Source organism: Nannobrachium achirus, assembly GCF_963921795.1.
Source record: "Nannobrachium achirus genome assembly, chromosome: 15".
Taxonomy (NCBI): domain Eukaryota; kingdom Metazoa; phylum Chordata; class Actinopteri; order Myctophiformes; family Myctophidae; genus Nannobrachium; species Nannobrachium achirus.
In genome coordinates, this window is record NC_137822.1 from 4,872,951 (window position 1) to 4,894,016 (window position 21,066).

The 21,066-nt window shown below is 42.6% G+C and overlaps 1 protein-coding gene across 1 annotated transcript in view; it reads right to left on the minus strand.

Annotated features, from left to right (window-relative positions):
• Positions 1 to 1,468: 1,468 nt before the first annotated feature.
• The window catches only part of slc27a6 (solute carrier family 27 member 6), a 29,877-nt gene continuing 10,279 nt past the window's right edge, over positions 1,469 to 21,066 (minus strand). Inside the window, exons 4-11 of the mRNA XM_080742639.1 lie at positions 18,985 to 19,143; positions 15,906 to 16,030; positions 12,813 to 13,007; positions 8,340 to 8,430; positions 6,744 to 6,942; positions 5,925 to 6,022; positions 5,288 to 5,418; positions 1,469 to 4,497 (exon numbers count right to left, since the gene is read on the minus strand). Coding sequence (XP_080598765.1) covers positions 4,321 to 4,497; positions 5,288 to 5,418; positions 5,925 to 6,022; positions 6,744 to 6,942; positions 8,340 to 8,430; positions 12,813 to 13,007; positions 15,906 to 16,030; positions 18,985 to 19,143 — 1,175 coding nt within the window. The 3' untranslated portion in view covers positions 1,469 to 4,320. The remainder of the gene's footprint in view (positions 4,498 to 5,287; positions 5,419 to 5,924; positions 6,023 to 6,743; positions 6,943 to 8,339; positions 8,431 to 12,812; positions 13,008 to 15,905; positions 16,031 to 18,984; positions 19,144 to 21,066) is intronic.

A 21,066-nucleotide genomic window follows, 5' to 3' on the forward strand; every position in this document is an offset into this window, starting at 1 on the left:
GGTCGGTCGGTCGGTCGGTCCCTCTTTTCCTCAGTGTGCCTGTGTTTGCCTCTGACTGCTCATCTGCCCCTCCCTTCCCTTGCTCGGCTGATTGCCTTGAGTGCCGTCACCTGTACAGGACCAGCTGAGTTGAGTTGGCTGACGAGCTGCTGACACTATAAATTCCTCAGCCCATCTACAAGCTCACAAACATTTCCAGCTGCTCAGCCTATGCAATCCTGTGTGTTCATGTGTTAGTTCAGTGCCATACTAGTCAAAACAGCCGATCTACAAGTTTTCATTGCGGGTCTGGCAGAACCAGGTGACCTGGTCTAGTTCTCCATAGAGAAATTACTTCCGGGAACCAAGGGATGAACGAGTGACCTCAGGACTTCATTACTTTTGTGTCAGCTTGTAGCTCAACATTGTAATTGTAGCAGGCAACACCAGAAGACACTGCATGCTGAATTAACCATGTAAGCCCATATACAGTACTTCCTCATATGACAAATAGGGAAAATAGACGATCTACAAGCGTAACCCATTAAAAACGTCGAAAGTAGGGATGGTCCGATCAGGTTTTTTGGAACCGATCACCGAGCACCGATCACAAAAGTGTGATCACCCGATACCGATCAATCACCGATCCGATCAAGTTATTATTTATATATTATTTATATTTTCTAAATGTTAATGTTTTAACTTTAATTAATTAATTCACTCATGAATTCATTTATATATTTGCCTTATAGTTATTTACCAGCATTACTATGTATTTATTATCATAGCAGTAACTAATTATTCCTTCAGCACTGTGGAAATCAATACCCCAAAATGGCCTCAAGTGGGCATACTGAACGGCTGGTTGATCGGATGCACCGATCGGATCGGATCGGATCGGTGAATTTACCTTTTGATCTAAACCACCGATTATCGCCGATCACGCTTTGATCGGCCCGATCCGATCCATTGCCGATTGATCGGTAACATCTCTAGTCGAAAGCATGTGTCATTTTAGATCTTAGATTCCAACAAGCTCTGCGAGCTCGTACATCAGCTATTTTGAAAATGTTTGGAACGAAAAAGTGCCAAGGACTACTGATTCGGAAGGCGTTTGTAGAATCAGCCAGAGGTCTTAAAATAGGGACATTGAAATTGCTACTGTTGCTCTGGAAAGGGAAGACTGTTACCCCTGTGACCCTATTCCGGATAAGCGGTTGAAAATGGATCGATATTGAATTTCAAGTTTCAACACAGCATTCAATATCAGCTTGTAGATCTGCTGTTTTAGCTATTTTCACCAATGCAATATACTTGCATAGCATACAAGCAGTACTTGATTGATTACATCTTTTGAACATTTCAATTCTGTTCCTCTTTGTTGCCTGACTGCTCGTAATGATACTGATGACTCCTGGTCAATAATTCCAATATTAGATAGGTCAGTGTATGGTTGAAACCCCAAATAATTCTTCACAGGAAAACACTCGACATGAACAATATTTTATGGTTTTTTATCTTCCATATTATTATTAGAAAAGTCATTCACGAATCATGTAACTTTGTATAGTATATTCTATACAGACCTTAAGAGATGCTTATAGGCCATCACTTTCATTGTGCAATAACACATTTGTGCAAGACCTATGCATAGTTCAAAAAAAAGATTTAAACAAAGAGCACGATCTATCAACATCTACTTAAACTTACATATTATGTGCAATTGTGCACTAGTGTTGGAAAAGAGTCAGGATTTTCAGGTAATTTTCCAGGAATTGGGAAGTTTTTCCCTATGACAATAACACGTAAACATTTGTGTTTTGGGGAGATACACATAAAAAGGCAATACTACTGGGGCATGTAGGTGAATTTCAAACATGCTCTGTGTAAAAGTGGTTCCCAACATGTCTTCCTAAGATCACCCTTCTTACATCTGACAAAGCTGAGACATGTTAACCACTTACAATAAGCCCTATACTCGTACTACATGACGATTAGCAAAAATAGCAGATTGTGTTGTGAGCTTTTAGATCTGCTATTTTTGCTCAATTTGAAACCTTCTGAAACCCCTTTCTTTTTGCAGCAACATGTTTAAAAAATGTTGGACTACATCCAAAACAAGACTCACTCACATCACCTGTGATCTTTGGCGCCCCCTGGACCCCAGGTTGGGAAACACTACTCAATAGCAATGGGAATATAAAACTATTTAACAACCAGTTTAACTTCTGTTAAGTTCAATAAACATTTACATTCTATTCACGTTTAATTCCCATATATTGCCGTTAATTCCCACCTTGGAATGTTCCTGAAATGTATGCATATAGGTCTGGCGCACACCATGACTGGGCAAGACCTACACTATAGCCTTTTGAGTGTCTAAAAGGAAGTAATTAATTTGGTGGAAGTACCGGACAAGGGAATTGCGTCGAGGCTTTACAATCCTGTTTACATTCTCTCTGCATGAAACAAGCGTCGTGATTGGTTGAAAAAGATCGTTTCCGGGGGAAGTGCATACCCTATTACAGACAGTGGTTCTCAAAGTGGGGGTCAGGGAGGGTTAATATTGAAGATTGAACCGTACAAGTCTGTAACTCTGACAGTGTACAAATGGAACCAAATGGACCCTAAGGGGTCCATTTCCATTTGTTCTGCTGTCAGAGTTAAGGGTGGTCCTTCAAATGGTAACAAGAAGTGGGCACCTCGATGTCTCTTTTGTCCAAAATATTAAAATATATATATATATTATATAAATGGTCAAATCATGTATACTTTACCATTATTCACTTTTACTCGAACCCACAACACGCTGTCAGCCTAGGTGCCCAGCCGTCAAAAAAGTTATTTTGGACAACAAAGCATATTTTACATTGAGGTGCCCACTCTTCCTTAGGGCCCACTCTTCTTATCCCTTCAAATGTAAATTTTTGAGAAACACTGCCCCATTAGACACTCCATACATTAGCTTGTTACCAGTCTAACAGACAGTCCATCAGGCCATAGCGCACACACACACCAAGCCATGTTGTAGAAAAAGAAACGGTTATTTATAAAACGTCACGCGTAACATTCACAATCTCGGGTTAAGAAAAATATGAAAATACATATTTCTTTCATATACTTTTATACACAAAGGCTACATTATTTCCACGTTGTCCCAATCATACACAATTGAGTCCCAGGTATTATTAGGTCCAACTTGGTCTCAGTGTATTCCATACAAGCGCAGAGAAGTCTGATTTCTAAACTACTTTGTCATTATGATGTCGCTCGCCTGAAAACAGCGGATCTATAAGATCACAACGTGTCGCTATCTGCTATTCTCTGTCTGTGACACATCATACGGCGGAGTAGTGGTAAGTAGGTCGGAGAGGCTTATTGTCGGTATCAGCCAGAGCGCGGGAGTCTATCGCATTGTCTCACAATGCGCTAGGCTAGACCCCTGGGAGATGGATTGCCGAGGTGGAGCGCCACACCTACAGTACCATCAGCTCCCAGTACTCACAGCACGACTTGTCACGCCCAAATCGTGATCCCCATTCTCTGAGTTGGTGGCCTGGGATCGAGCTCATGATGTTGTGCTCTACCGACTGAGCTACTAAGCATACCGGTAAGCCATCACCTGTGTGGGTGTGTCAGCAATACCACTGACAGTGTGGATGAAGGGAATATCAACCACGTAAACCCCATATATATATATATATATATATATATATATTTATATACTTAATTGATAGGAGCCCCCCAGGGCTCTAAAAAAGGCCTTTTTCCTCTACACCGAATCTATCAAAAATAATAGCACAGATTTGAGCTTGACTATTGCTGCCATTTGAAAACACAGATTAATTTGAAACAAGCTGAAGAAGGTCCTATCGTAAAAAAAAAAAAAAATCAAATGCCTGTGATTGAATTACTCTGGTAAGTTTGATAACGTTTTAACGTTACCTAACCTTAACCGTGAAGACAAATCTAAAATAAAGCCCCATAAACCATTAAAACCGGGATTTTAGATTTTAGCATTGGCTATTCAAAAATAGCAGATCTACACTATCACAGCGTGTCGTGTGTCTGGTCGTGTGTCGTGAGCTTGTAGGTTAGCCTATTTATGTTTGCGAGACATCATGTAGCGTGGAACTAAATCAGGCTTAAAAAGGTTACTGGCTTTTGTCACAAGTCGACAGATTCAGAGGTTCAACGCAACGTGGACACAGTTCCAAAGCGAAGAACGTCCTCTTCCTGACACGCCCCTGCTTTCAGGGTAAAACGTCCGGCCGAAACTCGGCAGCGCGAGTTGCCATTACGAAACTCGTGGGCGTTCGTTGGACATTGTCAAAGTATTCGTTACAACTTCCTTTCTCCCGCCAGGATGCCCTGGTACAAGGTGTGTGTGAGCGGAATGTAGCACTTCTCCGAGGAGTCCAGGAAATACAGCGGCTCCGTGATGGTGGACGGGTCGAAGCCGCTCTTCACCAGCTGGAACTTCTGCTGCTTGAAGGTGCCGGTTATCTCCATGTGTTCCTGCAATGGAATGCAAACACAATTTACTTTAACAACAATAATAACTAGAACTGCACTCCGTCGAGGTGCCAACTTGCGGCTCACACTCAAGCAGGCCACACATGGCCTACTTGTGCGCAAGCAGAGCGCGCCACAAGGTGTGCCACGAGGTGTGCCACAAGGTGTGCCCTGCTGGCCTCATGTACCTAATGTCTTCGCCCGTTAATGAAGACATTACCAAGAGCGCTCTTATACTCTATACCAAACTCTGCTGACATCATCACCAGGAAGGCTGGTCCCTCATTGGCTGTAGGTGTCACCTACCTACCGGTACTTACCTACCTCCCTACCCACCCAGAATCCCAGCCGTTTCAGGGCTATGGCCTTCAAAAAACCCAGTTACCTAGACACCTAAATACATTGACTTTAATTCAAATTTAAACTTTTCCCAAATATGGAGACGCTGACATCATAGATAGATGTATGACATCATAGACCACACGAGACTGACACAATATGTCAATTTGGGCATTTGAAGGTATGGGCTTATTGATATTGATGACATCAGGGATCTCCATATATGGGCATAAACGGACGGAATGGTCAGCACGTGTCACGGCAACCACACTTGCAATTTCCAATTAAAATGTTCTGGTAATGGTAGACTTATTTCTGTGACCAATCTGTATGGTAGGGTATGTTAATACAACATAACTTATACAATTGGGGGTGGTTGCATAATTCGTCAGGTGAGCCAGGTGAGAAAAGCTGGTTAAAAAGCACCAATAAATAAAAGACGGTGGGTTCTTACCTGGATGCGTATGAAGATGGGGCGGGCGTAGGCTGGCAGGTCGTTCACCACGTGATCAAACAGCTTCCTCCCGTCAAATGTGTGATCTGCTCTTATGATGACGGCGGCCATCCCTGCTCTGCCTTCATTTCCTGTTGACCAAACACACACACACACACACACACACACACACACACACACACACACACACACACACACACACACACACACACACACATCTCTGTTCAGTACTGTGTGGACCAGGGGTCTTCAACAGGGATTCCGGGACCCCTAGGGGGTCCTCAGAGACTTTATTATTATTATTATTATTAATATCACACCACTTGAACCCTAGCATCCCTATTCTGTGGGGAACATTAGCCGGGAAAAAAAGAGCAAACCATGTTCTGAGCCAAAGGTTATGTTTACGAAGTATTTGGGGTTTTGTCTGAAAAAACACATTCAACATGAATCCAACATGTAGTGGAGGTGGGGTCCTTGCTTCATCTCTCTCTCAGCTAAGGGGTCCTTCAAACATGAAACAACGTCTTTTATTTCAGCATGCAAACGTTCCATGAAGGGAGAGGCTGTACTTTTTAATCAACCTGCACGCACGCACGCACGCACACGCACTTACACACACAATACAACACAATACCTGGAATTTCCACGCCGTAAACATTGACTTCCTGGATGAAGTCCACCAGTCCAAGTGTTTCCGCCACCTCTGTGGTCGCCACGTTCTCACCTTTCCACCTGACATCAGCCAATAAGCAAACACACACCCACACCATTACAGGCGGAAAGACCTACGACCAGACACACAGCGGTCGTTTGGCCAGGACAACCGTAACTTGACCTGGAATAAATTGATTTTGGCAGAGAAGACTCTGACCTCTAATGACATTCCTATAGGGTTGTGTTCTTTGTGCTGTTTGTTTTTCTGCTGTGAGCTCTTTCACTTCTCACACCTTTGCGCTGACCGAATGGACACTTTTTGGATTGGCATTGCACTGATAATTAGTTAGGGCAGGGGTCTTCAACAGGGGGTCGGGGACCCCTAGGGGGTCCTCAGAGTTATTACATTTTACATGACGATTAATTGTCACTCAAATAATTGCGGTTAACGATTTAATTGTGTTTTTGTCGTTGACAATTACATTTCTGTTTGGCTTGTAGGCCTTTAAGTTGCACTGCACATGGCAGATATGACACATAATCCAAATATACAAAGAAATTACTGACATATCTGACAACTTTATGCTTAAAAAAGAACATCGATAGTGGAAATAGACGATCTATAAGCTCAAAACGCATTTTGAGCTTGTAGATCTGCTGTTTCCACTATTTTTTTAAATGTTTGAATATACCGGTATCTGAAAGTTTTTCAACATGGATACGATTATGACAAAACAATTGTGATCATGTCAAATAATTAGACGATTATCATGTAATAATTGTGACGGGCCTACAGTACCTGTAGGTGTCTCCCACTCTGTCCTTGAAGCAGATGAAGTCGTCCTGGTCCTCGGCCATCAGGTCGCCCGTGTTGACGTAGGCGTCTCCCGTCACGAACACGTTCCTCATCAGCTTCCTCTCCGTCAGCGCCTTGCTGCCGGCGTAGCCGAAGAACGGGCTGGTGGCGCTCACCTTGGACAGCAGCAGCCCCGTCTCGCCTGCACGGGGGCAACAGAAAAACAAACAAAGATAATCGCGACTGTGCTCACTTGGCGCGTGTGTCGTGTTGGTTAGTGGAAGCCAATTAGGCTGGCTTACACTAGTAGTGATAGGGAGAGTGTTTTTTGCAGGTTGTTCAGTCCGAGTGTATCAAAAATGCACCTTGGTTAAGGCAGCGGAAGCTTGTGATTGGCTGTGCGGAGGTGACAAAAGTCTAGCCTGACTGCAAGCGTCAGACTCTATCACACACTTCGGATAGAGTCTGATCCTGGGGACGGAGATTCTATTTCAGCGTGGGCGGGCTAAAGCCTATTGACGTCACACACACACACACACACACACACACACATACACACACACACACACACACACACACACACACATACACACACACACACACACACGCTTAGAGCCCCCGACGGCGACGTGGCGTGACATTGCAAAAATACGTTATTTCTCATAACATATTATATGACTGCATGTTTACGTTAGTGCAAAATGGTATTAAAACGTAATGAAACGGCACTATTGTATAGTTTATTAAAAGAATTCGAGTCGAGTCTGACTCCGCCATGACAGTTTTCACGGACCAATCAGAGTCCACTAGCGGCTCACGTGGGCAGAACAGCTCCGAAGGGAGGGGGCTGGGGGGGGCTGGGACCGGACCAGCCTACCACGTGCCTCAAGTCTAAAGCCCTGATTGGCCCATTCAATTCGCCCGCTCCTCAACCTTAATCCTAACCCTAACCTCAGTAAAACTATGCCCTAAACCTAACCCTAAACCTAACCCTAACCTCAGTAACTGTGACACGAGTGATTATCTAACCTGCCTGACGCTGGTGAATGTTAACCTGGTGAAAGTTAAACTGGTGAATGTTAAACTGGTGAATGTTAACCTGGTGAATGTTAAACTGGTCGGACCAACGGTTCTTAACCGAGGTGCTTTTTTGATACATCGGACTGAACGACCTGCAAAAAATACTCTCCCAGTAGTGATACTCCGGTCCCAGAGGGACTGAAGGCACGCTCTACAAGAGGGTTGTCGACGTCTTGGGCTCTCTCCAGAGGATTCTAGGTCCAAGAGCTTCATTATAGATATTCATTATTAGAGACTGTTAAAATGATATCCTAAACGCAGTTGTTTTCCTTTCGATTTATGAACGACGGCTCAAGTTTAATGTTTTTTTTTTCTTTTTTTTTTAAAGTTAATCCCAAAACGAAGTGTGTGAAAGAGGCTGACAAAAATGTCCACCACACAAGCCAACATGGCAATGACCCCTGGTCTTACGATCAAAATAAGAACATTATAATGGTGTGTGAAAAAGAAAATCTAAAATTTTCCACTGACACATTTGTCCTTGAGCCCTGGAGGAAAGGTACTTGGTTACTTCCTTACCTTTCTTCACTCGCTGACAGAAACCGTTGTGGTCTTTCACAGGTTGGTCTTTCACCAGGTCATACTGCACCAAGTCATACTTGAACAGGAGCTGTGAAAAAAAAAATAAGGAAAAGTGTTTTTTGAAAGGGCATTCATTTAGCTTTCATTTCATTTAGTTTTCATTATTGGAACAATGGAGCAAGAAACAAAGAAGAAACAAATCAGCATTCAATCCAAGTACATCAATTTATTTTTGAACACAGAGAGTACTGTACAAATGTAAACATTTCCATGTGTACACTCTCAGAGTAGACAGTGTGGATTGGGAGCCCAGCAATTAAAGATGCCACCAAATGGGGGTTTGTGGTCTATTGCATATCAAACAGAGGTCCTTATGATTCTTTGTTATGACTTCCATGTCTGTAACTTCCATGTCCAACCCCAGGCGAGGGCTGACATTTCTACCACTGATGCCTGAAATTGTATTTTGACCTTTAGGCAGTACCACTTGTCGACCAGTAGGTGTCCTACCGAACCACCAAGTTCTACCTCCAACCAGCACCACAGCTGTGTGGGTTATTTTGTATAAACATTGCCTACCATACACATTGGACAAAATTACATTTTATTCATAAAAAAAAAAGAAATGTAAATATAAATGCAAATATAAATACACTTAGAACGACAGACTCACTCCTTAACTTCCGCTGTGGTCTGAAGACTCACCTCTTCAGACTCCGCCTTGGCCCATAGAACTTACTGTAGCACTTGCTACCCCTCAATGACCATACACATAATTTAGATAGCTTTATAACATTTTTACTGAATAGGTTCTTGGTCTACCTATGTTTTTATTAGACTACTATTTCTATGCATTTGATGTATTGATGTTGATGTATTGCCTATAACCTATTGTAAATCGCTCTGGATTAAGAGTATCTAAATGCCTAAATTGTAAATTGTAATAAATAAATAAAAAACAGCGTTCACGACGTGTGGCATTTTCCTCTGCTTGAAGCTGCTTGACGTTTGAGTTGAAATATTTTAAACCCGTTTTAAACTTTAAACGTTTTTAGGCACGCTTTCTTTCACCGCTTTGGGAACACGGCTCCTTACTCTGAGAGTGTACTAATGTAACCAAATGGACCCAGAGTAACAAAAGTTGTAAAATAACACTGAGGATTCGACTGTACTTGGTATCAGTGGTTGCAACATTTTTGAAAATCTACAAGCTCACAACACCGGCTTTGTGAGCTTGTAGGTCTTCCATGTTCTTCTATTTTCACAATATTTATCTGTGGAAGCGAGTCACACTAAATGTAATGCCTCAACTTCTACAAACCAAGTGCTTGTCAGGGTGGGCCGTCCCCAGTTCAAATATGATTATTTTGTGGGTCCCGGCCTGAAAAGGTTGAGAACCACTGAGTGCTTTGTACAAAGTGTTGATTAAAATGATATTAAACTTAAAATAGCAAGAGAGTGCCATGATGTGCAACGTTCCAAATTGTTCAGGTGAAGGACAGGAGTTTCGTAAGAATATAATCAAATTAGCAGAAAGGGGGGCGAAGATGATTTAAGTGCCTTCTGTTTTGGCTGATCAGTAAAACTGTATGGCTACGGTAACAGATTAAATGTTAATGCTCTTAACCTTACTGCAGCTTTGAGGGATTAACAGACAGACAACCATTCTGTGTGCCAGCTCCTATTATTCTGAATACAACATCGTTGTTGTCGGGCAGAAACCTTGTATCTCCATATTCTAAATTTGAGTGTGTTTTTTTTTTTAATAAATTAAAGCCGTACGTGATCACAAAAGAGGCAAAAGTAGCAGAGCCCCAAGATCGAAGCGCGGCGCTCGACTCGATTCGAACTTGACTCGATTCGAACTTGTAGATCTGCTTCTTTTGCAATTTTTTAAATCCATTTAGACCGTGAACGCATTAGGACACATTATTACTTTAACCATTATTTTATGCTTTAACCCTTTTTTTAATCATGACAATTTCAGCAAGTCTTTGAATATATTGACCCGATTCTATAAATGTCTCCTAAATCATAACAGGTTTCTGAAAAACCTATGTTTCTATGTCAGTGGAACTTTTTCACGTCCAAGGCCCCCGAAATGATATGCATTTGGCCACAGACCCCCATCTAAAAATATTTAGTTCCAGGGATGCCCAGAAGCAAAGTTTTAGTTACAAATGTTCGCTTTAAAAAAAGATATATTCAAAGATTTGCACAAATGTTCACTATTCTTCAGTTCTGGGCGTATGATGAGGTTTCCACCCGATAGAGACAATATACTCACTACTGGTGTCAAATCCTTAGTGTGTTTTTTAATGGTACTCTTGGGGTCTGGTTTCTACACTTAGTTGGGGATGTTGTTGTTGTACCTCTGCTTAGTGCAAGTGGTGGAAGTACATTCACTCAAGTACTGTACTTTTCTGCGATATTCTTTTTTTTTACTTTACTGGAGTATTTCCAATTGCCAATACTTTATACTTCTTCTCCACCACATCTCAGAGTCAAATATTGCACTTTTACTCCACTGCAGTTACTTTAGATTAAGGATATTTGTTTACAAATCATACTGTACATTCGTAAATCAAAGCCCTTCTTCATCAAACAAAAGTGTCGCACAGAAGTAGTGAGCAGTAGTGAGCAGATCTACAAGCACACAACGCCTTGCGATGCTTAAACGCCTCACATTCTTAAATCAAAGCCCTACTTCATCATACAAAAGTGTCGCACAGAAGTAGTGAAAATAGCAGATTTACAAGCACACAACGCCTCGCATCGCGAGGCGTTGTGTGTTTGTAGATCTGCTATTTTCACTAGTTTAAAACCGTTTTTTTAAATAATAACAGAAAAGGAAGGTTTTAACACATACAAGTTTTCCAACCGACAACGACGATACAGTATATGCATACGTCACAAAGTGTGTCACAAAGCAACGCATTGTGAGCTTGTAGATCTGAGTAGGGCTTAGAGATTCAGCCCACTGTCTCTTTCATTCAGTGATGCCTGTCCTACCTGTGTGTGACCCAGCGACCTGGATAATACACTGTGACTGTGGTATTCTTAGTAAATAACCCCCCACCCCACCCACCACCACCACTTAGGATAAAAATAGAGTAGCCATGTGCTTGTGTTGAAAGAGGTTGACATCCAGGTTACTGAGGGAGACTGCCTCTTGCTGACACTCCCCTACTGCAGTGATTCTCAAACGTTTTTCATGTCAAGCACGTGGTTCCAAAACCTTTTGTCTCCAAAGACCTAAGATCTACAGGCAATTCCACAAGCTATTTTCACTTCCCATCAAAGGTTACATTTTTCAGGGTCCACCGAAATGAAAAAGGTGTCACAAAGTGACAAAAGACTATCCTGTCCAAGTGGGGCTGGGTGATGGATCAAAAACTTTAACATGAGATAAAGAATAAAATCTGCACACGAGAATGCTGCGCCCATCATGCAGCATTCTGGTGTGCAGACATTATTGTTATTTCACTTATTTCACACTTTGAACATGCCATTTTCATTCATTCACGCTTGAAATCTAAGCTTCTACTGTTGCCAGACTGCTGGCAAACGTCGGCACTCTCAATGACCCCAATCAACCACCTGTGGGCTCCTAGAGAAGCAGTCCCTGCGCAGACAGCGCTGCCTGCAGTGGAAAGTTATTTTATAATTACCACCTAATACAAATAATATATATTATGAAAAGTATACTTTGCTGATGCGCCGTGGTCCGCAAACCGCAATGCAGTTCGCGGTCCGCCCATTGAGTACCACTGAGATATGGGCGACCGCTGCTCTAGCGGTCCGGACACTTAGGCTCCATTGCAGCCTGAGAGTGCGGATTCGAGTCCCTATCCCGGCGACCATTGCAGTGTGTATCTCCCAATTTCCTGTCTATATACTGTATACCAAGGGTCTTTAAAGGAGTGTGGATCCCTAGCATCCTTTAAAATTGCCCTGAAAAACCACTTACAGGCAGCAGCCGTTCGCAACTGGTAAAAAAAAGGTCAAGTTTATTAAGTATTCCCCGGTTCAAGTTTGCCATTTAATGGCATTTCTATCTCTGAGACCCCAATTTATACAAATGGAACCAAAGTCCATGGTCCATTTAGTTCCATTTGTATTCCATTTTAGAACCAATGCCCTAGGGTAGGTACCCTCACAAAAACATGCAGTAATCCAGGTCTCTATAATGCCTCCCCCTGGTCAGCCGGGGCACATGATGGAGGGGAAAGGAACTGGTTGAAATAACGTGTTCCTTCCACGCCCTGCGTCCTACCGGAAACTGGGGGAAGCTCCCCCCGTGTCAGGAAGTGGCCTGCTCTTTCCTCATGCACTGAAGGAAGCATGAGCTCAGTTCGGGGCCATCCCCAGGTTGGCAGAGGGAGAGCAGAGCCCAGGATTACAGCTTAGGCAATTGGCACTGGGTGAAAAATGGGCACAAAATTGTAGGATAAAAATAAAAGCACTCACCCTGTAGATGGCGTTGGAGCGCCCCACGGCGCCGATGCGCCCTGTGTGGTTCATGAAGCACAGGTTCCCCTCGGTGGAGCCGTACAGCTCGCACATCCGCACCTGGCCGAAGCGCGTGTGGAAGCGCCGCCACACGTCGGGCCGCAGGCCGTTCCCCACGCCCATACGCACGCTGTGGTGACGCTCCCCCTCTGCCTGGAGTGGAGGGGAGGGATAGACAGACAGGGGTGGGAAAAATGCTCACATTTATTTTTACTTCATGGTCACACTTTTATTCTACTTATGGGGGGCGGATTCTGCCAATGCATTTTCAATGGGAATGGAGATTTTTTTTCTTTTTTTGCAGAAGTCCGCAAATGGCAGCAAACCGCTCCATTCCCATTGCAAGTAAAAGTACACAATTATCTGTAAGGACTCACTTAACTCTGAGAGTGTACAAATGGGACCAAATGGACCCGTACACTACAGACCTGTTCTGGTAATTTGAGGCAGGCTCTTTATGTGTTTCTGGTAATATTATTGTCCACTAAGTGTGTATGTCCGTGGCAGAAATTGAATTTGAACAAAAATGTCCACCACAAGCCTAGCATGGCGACGAGAACATGACCTGTAGCATGGGGCCGTTTGGGGCTCTAAGTTTTGGTGCTGAAATGGTCTGGTAACTGCGGCCTGCCTGTTCACACAAACAAACAGGGGCGTCAGAGAGCCACCAGTTCTCCCAGTAAACATTGTGAATGGGAGTAAGGAGGAATGCCATGCGTAGCCGGGGCTGACAGACTGCCGTGCTCAAAGACCGCCTGTGTTGAGCCTGAACAAAGGCCGCTTTTGACTGCTCCACACACACACAAGCATACACGCACGCACGCACGTACATAGTCCCACTGTGTAGATGGCTGACACTGTACTGTACATACAAAATATGAGGCTCACAGACACATCCGATGGGGATAATCTGTTATGCAGCATATCTTTGCTTGAAACTTTGTAACTCCATATTTTGACTTTTTGCACAAATATAGTGAACAGGGTTCCCACACATTTTTACCAATTAATTTCCAAAACTTTTCCAAAACCTTTCCACAATATTTAACCCAATTTCCAGGACTATATAACAATAATTCAGCTCAATAACAGGTCGCTTACTCCTATGCGCAGGTAGTGTATGGCAGTGGTTCTCAACCTTTTCAGGCTGTGACCCCCGAAATAATCATGTTTTAACTGGGGACCCGGCCCCCTGACGAGCACCAAGAGTTGAGGAATTTTGTATAACACTGTTCTATTGTGAAAATAGCAGATCTACATGCTCACAACGCCTCGCAACGCATGTAGATCGGCTATTTTCACAGTTTCTGCCCCTAATATTTGACAATTTGGCCCATGTTTAATTTGTCATTTCAGAGGTAATAACCAAAGACAATGCATAGCTATTTTTTTCCAGGACCTTCCAGGACCCTTGATCAATTCCAAAACTTTTCCAGTACTGGAATTATTTTTTTCTAATTTCAAAATATTTCCAGGAATTTCATGACCGTGGGAACCCTGAGTGAATATAGCTGACCAACAAGCTCAGAGCGTATCTGAGCTTGTAGATCGGCTATATTCACTATTTAAATGTTTTTAAATTAATGATAAAAAGTAACAATGTTGGACATACAAAGTTTACCCCCGCGAGAGCAACGATATACTGTACAGTCTTCAACAGGGGGTCGGGGACCCCTAGGGGGTCCTCAGAGTTACTACAGGGGGTCCTCCAAATCTTTGTGTGATAGATTTTTTTTCCTGATTTTTACAGTATATTAACCACTTCCATATTCTGAGAACTTTAGCCAAAAATAGCAGATCTACAAGCTCACAACGCCTTGCAGCGCGAGGCGTTGTGAGCTTGTAGATCGGATATTTTTGTCAAAGAAGTTTCGTGTAGAGGGGGAAAAAGAGCAGACTAAGTACAGCGTGAAAGGTCAAGTTTATTAAGTATCGACGGTTAAAGTGGCTAAATATCTGAAAACACAAAATGACATGAATCCAAAATACACTGATGATTGTGCTGTCAAACAAGGAAACTATATGGAATCTATGAAAAGGTAGTGGGGGTCCCTGCTTCATCTCTCTCTCAACTAAGGGGTCCTTGGCCTGAAAACGTTGAAGACCCCAGCAGTACAGCCTACAGTACACAGTATATATTATTCATGGATGATAGCTGATACAGTATGCCCACATTACTGCTAATAGACACAGGACATATCATATCTATACTGTATCTATTTATAGCTTATACACAATACTAACCCAGTCAGTATGAGAAAGTTGAGATGTTTGTATTGTATTTGCATACTTTTTAATTGTCTTTAATCTTACAAATACTACTCTCCTCTCTGCAGTGATGCTATGAGACACACACACACACACACACACACACACACACACACACACACACACACACACACACACACACACACACACACACACACACACACACACACACACACACACTACTGTTCTTCCTAACTGACCTCAGATAACCATCTGTGTGTGTGTGTGTGTGTGTGTGTGTGTGTGTGTGTGTGTGTGTGTGTGTGTGTGTGTGTGTGTGTGTGTGTGTGTGTGTGTGTGTGTGTGTGTGTGTGTGCGCGCGCGCGCGCATGTGTGTGTGTGGATTCAAGCAAAAATACAATCTTACCACTTAAAATGTTTGTATGGCAAAGTCCTAATGTGTGATTTGTGAAACAATGTGGAAGGAGCCCCCCCTCTCCCACCCACACCAGTGATATTTCCTAAACAATGTAAAATAATGTAAAGTAAAATGATGATGTTTTAGTGATATCTTCCCTGCTGTTCTACATACTGCCAACCAGGTGAAGAAACCACAGACATGAAATATCAGAGGCTATTAAGATTTCATGGAAGATGCTTTTGAACATATTGCTAGTTTGACCACTTAATGATTGGCTATTTTCGCTGTGCAACATGCTTTCATGCCGGGCGGCAGTGGCTCAGGAGGTAGAGCGCCCGCTATAGAATCCAAATTTCAAACTGAACCTTTGTGCGTGTACGTGTGCTGTTGTGTTGTGTTGTGTTGTGTGGTGTGGACATTACCTTGGGCTGATTGCAGAGGTAGCGACACAGCTCTCCGATGTACTGAAAGATGGTCACGTTGTGTTTCCTGCAGTCGTTCCAGAACTGCGAGGCGGAGAACTTCTTCTTGAGGACGCACGTCCCGCCTGGAATTAAAACACAATGATTCTTATTGGTCAGATTGATCGTTATATATTTTGTTTTCACATCTCTGGCTTCTCACCTGCATATTAACATGATAGTTTATGATTACATCATAAAGCAACATTAATTCTTCTTTCTTTTTTTTCTCTCTCTTTTTCAGAAAATTCTTAGGACTTTTTTTTACACAAATCTTCTCTTCTGGGCATCCCTGGCACAAAACATTGTCAGATGTTTCCAAATATGTATCAATTTGGGCATCCTTGACACTAAAAAGAGAACTCTGGTTTTAAAGTACTGGTCGGGACCCATGGTCGTTTTTATGGGTCGTTTCCTGAATTTGAATTGTTTTGAACCACTGATTTAGAGGGTTCTCTGGGTTAATCTACCTCCGAAGTGTGTACAAATGTGACCAAATGGACCCACACAAGTCCATTTGGTCACATTTGTACACACTTCGGATAGACTGTTTATTCTTTGTTTTATTTCTGGCCAATCCCGCCACACAAATAGCATCAACGATCCGCCTGTGAACTTTTGACAGCGTTCCTTCAACAAACAGAGGTGGATTTTGGGACCCAAAGGTCGCGGCAAAAGCGCATCACACAAGCCAAGCGGAAGGTACAGAACCGCGGGTTGTGCAGTTCTTTCGGGGGGACAACGCAAACAAACAGACTAAACAGATAAGTACAGATAAGCCTAACGGAGGTTAACCTGTCCACGATGTCTTATCATTGACACAGATGGACATTGTCCCCTGACCTTTATTGATCCAGCGAGGGGAATAACTCGGCCGGCACAGCAGTATGAGACATACCGTAGGACAGGTACATAATATAGGGTTAAAGAGATACATTGATCTAAGCTTAAACAATGACAAACATAATGAATAATAAGACGGTGTAAACGGGTAGTAAAGTGCAAGGACTACAAATGTACAATTACAAGTTGTAAGCAGACACTCTTATCCATTGTTTTCATAGACACCAGGGCCCTATTTTCATCCATGCTAAATCCTAAACCCCTAAACGTCTTTGCCTTTTTTTACTATTTTGAAAAACATTTTAAAATACTTAAAATAGCTGATCTACATCGACACGGTGTGAGCTTGTAGATCAGCTATTTGAACTATCTCTCTCTCTCTCTCTCTCTCTCTCTCTCTCTCTCTCTCTCTCTCTCTCTCTCTCTCTCTTGCCCTCCACTCTCGTTCAGAACAACAATTGATGTACTTTTGATCTTAATTATGCATTATTACTTTATTTTGTTTTGTGTCAGCTTGTTGGCACTGAAAAAGAAAAAGGAAAAAAAAAGAAAACATTATGTAATTGTGTCTGAATAATCCCGTAAGGGATGGGCTGTGAAAGGCAGCCAGACACGGAAATAAAATCATTCATTCATTCATTCATTCATTCATTCATCTCAAAATGTTTTTCAAAATAGTAAAAAAAGGCCATGGCAGACAAAAATAGCAGATATAGTGTCGCAAGCTTGTAGTTCAGCTATTTTTGGCTTGCTGGTTTGTTGAGGGAAAGGGAGAGCAGTATTTGATGGTTCAAGTGGTTAATGTCTGAAAATACACATTACTCCAACATGATGACAGTCTTGTCAAACAAGTCTAAGCTGTCTAAGAAATCTATGAACTTTTTGAATCTGCAACACAATTTTATTCAATATGCAGTGGGGGTCCCACTTTCATCTCTCTCTCAGCTAAGGGGTCCTTGGCCTGAAAACGTTGGAAGACACCTGGTTTAGGGTTTAGCATGGGCGAAAATAGGGACCAATGTCTGCTTATTTCCCTCACAAAACCCGGCAACGCTGGTGTGCGCGCGCGCACGCACGGAGCGCTGCTTGAACAACAAGCTAACTGTGTCCTCCCGTACACGTGTGGTTCTAGCCGTCCTTGCTCATTAAGCCCTTAATGGTGAGACGCGGGGTCCAGTGAGGCCAGGCTCTTTGTTCATCGTCATCACATCATACAGCTCCACTGTACTGCGCTGTTGCTGCGGCGCTCTGGAGCCACACAGGGCCCTGTCAAAGGACCGCTCTGTTTTGCTAACAAGCTGGCCCAAAAGGATTATTATGTAATCGACTGATGTGACTTCTGAAAAGCATTAGACCGAATGAGAGTTCTGTCTAGTTTGCACGTCGGAAAGTCCAACTCACAGAACATTTCGGAGATACTATGGACAGGCCTTTAAGGTCATTACACACGAGGAGCAGCACGGACAAATGATACGAAAAAGCAACACAATGACTTAGTTTGGCTATTCTCTGCGCACACCACCATCACCCCATGGACCACAAATGAGGCTTCTTTCTTACACTGGATGCTTGGAACTTGGAAGAGTCACAAAACATTCATGTGAGAGACAAGTCTTGACCCAGATGCCGGATCGTAATTGACACAAAACTCGCTCCAAGAGCTTCACCAATCATTACAAATACGTCCTCCCGGTGGGAGGACGTAGGACTGTCAGTAGGATGCTACAGCAGTGACAACACTAGGTATGGGACGATATGAAAATTTCATATCACGATTAATGTGACAAAAGAAATCACGATAAACGATATTATTGTGATAATCAAAATCCATTATCCTGGGGCAGAACATTTGCCAAAAAATAGGTGATCTACAGGCTCACAACGCGTTGCATTGCAACGCGTTGTGAGCTTGTAGATCAGCTATTTTTTGGCAAAGACATTTGATAGAGTGAAAAAAGACTGTATCAAGTACGTATATTACAAGTACCTTTTACTAATTATAGAGGGTTTAAGAGGTACCTGATATGCAGCTCGGCAAATAAAAGGTGAATAGAACCCAGTGCATGACGGAGGACGATATCACAATACATTAAAACTCCACAATGCAATTATCGTGAGTGTTTTTTGATCACGATAAATGATAATATCGCTCATCGTCCCATCCCTAGACAACACAGACATGGATCCTAGGGCCTACCCAGCTCAATGGTCCCTCCGATGCCGATCATGGAGGCCGCACTGTGGTACAGAGGCAGAGGGATGTACACCACGTCCTTCTCCGAGGCTCCGAACGCCCAGAAGCCCGCTGCCGCCTTCAGGGTCTGCAGGTGGGTGATGACCGCAGCCTTGGGGAGACCTGGACACCAGGGACGTGCGGAGAATGTTAACCCATTTAGAACGGGTACACATTATTGTGTGTCATTGTTTTATGCTTTAACTATGGAAAAATAGCAGATACAAGCTCGCAGCGCGGCACTCGGTGCCGCGCTGCGAGCTTGTAGATCTGCTATTTTTGAAAAATCGTGAAAATTTGAATTTTGACCCAATTCTATAAGTGTCTTTTGAATCCTTCTAAGGTTTTTTTTTGAAAAACCTATGTTTCTATGTCAGCAATCTGGCTTAGCCATCGTCAAAGAAAAGGTATTTTTCACTTAACTGGAGCTCAGTTAGTCTGTTCTTGAGAGACTACTATGTCAGTGGTTCACAAACCTTTTCATGTGAAGGACCCCCAAAATGATATTTATTTGGCCACGGACCCCCATTCAACATATTTAGTTCCAGGGACCACCCAGAACCAAATTTTTAGTTACAAACGTTCGCTTTAAAAATACATATATTCAAAGATTTGCACACATTTTCACGACTTTTTCAAAAATAGCAGATCTACAAGCTCGCAGCGCGGCACTCGGTGCCACACTGTGAGCTTGTATATCTGCTATTTTTCACTGGTTAAAGCATTCAATAATTCTAGGCCTAAGAGAGGCAGGGGCTGTAATTTCTAAAAGGGCCTTTTGGTGAATATATCGAAAATAGCAGACCATCAAGCTCACAACGCGTCGCGCTGTGATGCGTTGTGAGCTTGGAGGTCGGCTATTTTCGGTGCTTGACACCACACTGAACTAACTATAATACGTCAAAGTCAATACGTATAACGGCATGGATTTCTACACAGAGAGGGCAATTCTTTCAACATAAGATGCTGCATTCAAGTTCAGGAGAGTTTGGACAAGGCATATATGACATGGAAAGAGGGCATTTGCATTTCTTTCACCATATTAAAACTACATTCATGGTCTGGAGAGGGCACTTTTTACAGATGGATAAAAGGGCAGGGGCTCAAGCCCCCTTTGATACCAATGTGTGCACGTGCCTGCTGGACACAGTGTTGACCAGATGTTGTGAGAAATAAGCAACCAGGTCTAGGAAAACAGGCCCAAAAGAGGCAACCATAGGCAACATGAGCACCTTAAACCAGCTCACAACGCGTGGCGATGTTAGTTTGTAGGGGTGTAACGATACATTTAATAACGATACGATACGCATCACAATACATGGTTGGCGATACGATACATGGACGATATTGGTTCATTCATGGCGATATGATACGATTCGATTCAATGATTTAAAATCAAAATAGTAACTATTTAGCAAAGAAATTAAATCTGTGTGAAACGTGTCAATAGTGCAGTTTTTTTCAGGGAAAAAACTATTATTATGGCTGTTAATATGTAAACACTGTGATTATCTAGCAAATACATGGACATTATATTTCAACACATATAGACAAACCCGCACCTTGACCTGAACACAGAGATTAGACACATTTATCGATAGACCAAGAGTAGCTATATGGAATGGAAAAGTAATTAAACCCCTCTTTTTCAGTTTCCCTCTTGAAATTGCTAAATAAAAGGCACTAATACTTAGTTTCCATACAATCGATTGTCTGCGATCTTCTTTGTAAAACGAACCGATACAAAGCCAAACCGTACGGTATTTTGCTTTTGCATATCGATATAGATCATTGCAAATTCATTACTATATCGTTACACCCCTGTTAGTTTGTGAGCTTGCAGATCTGCTATTTCCGAAGAGATCTTGAAATAATACGCGAAATATTTTTGTTGTACGGGGATCCCCCGCCACAAAACCTTTTCAGATGGAGAATGAAGATTAGGGACAAATAGATATTATTGGAGAGTCCGTGACATGAAAATATTTGACTTGGCTTATGTAGGTTCATACCAGCTTTGAGCTTTGTACCTACGAACACAAACAA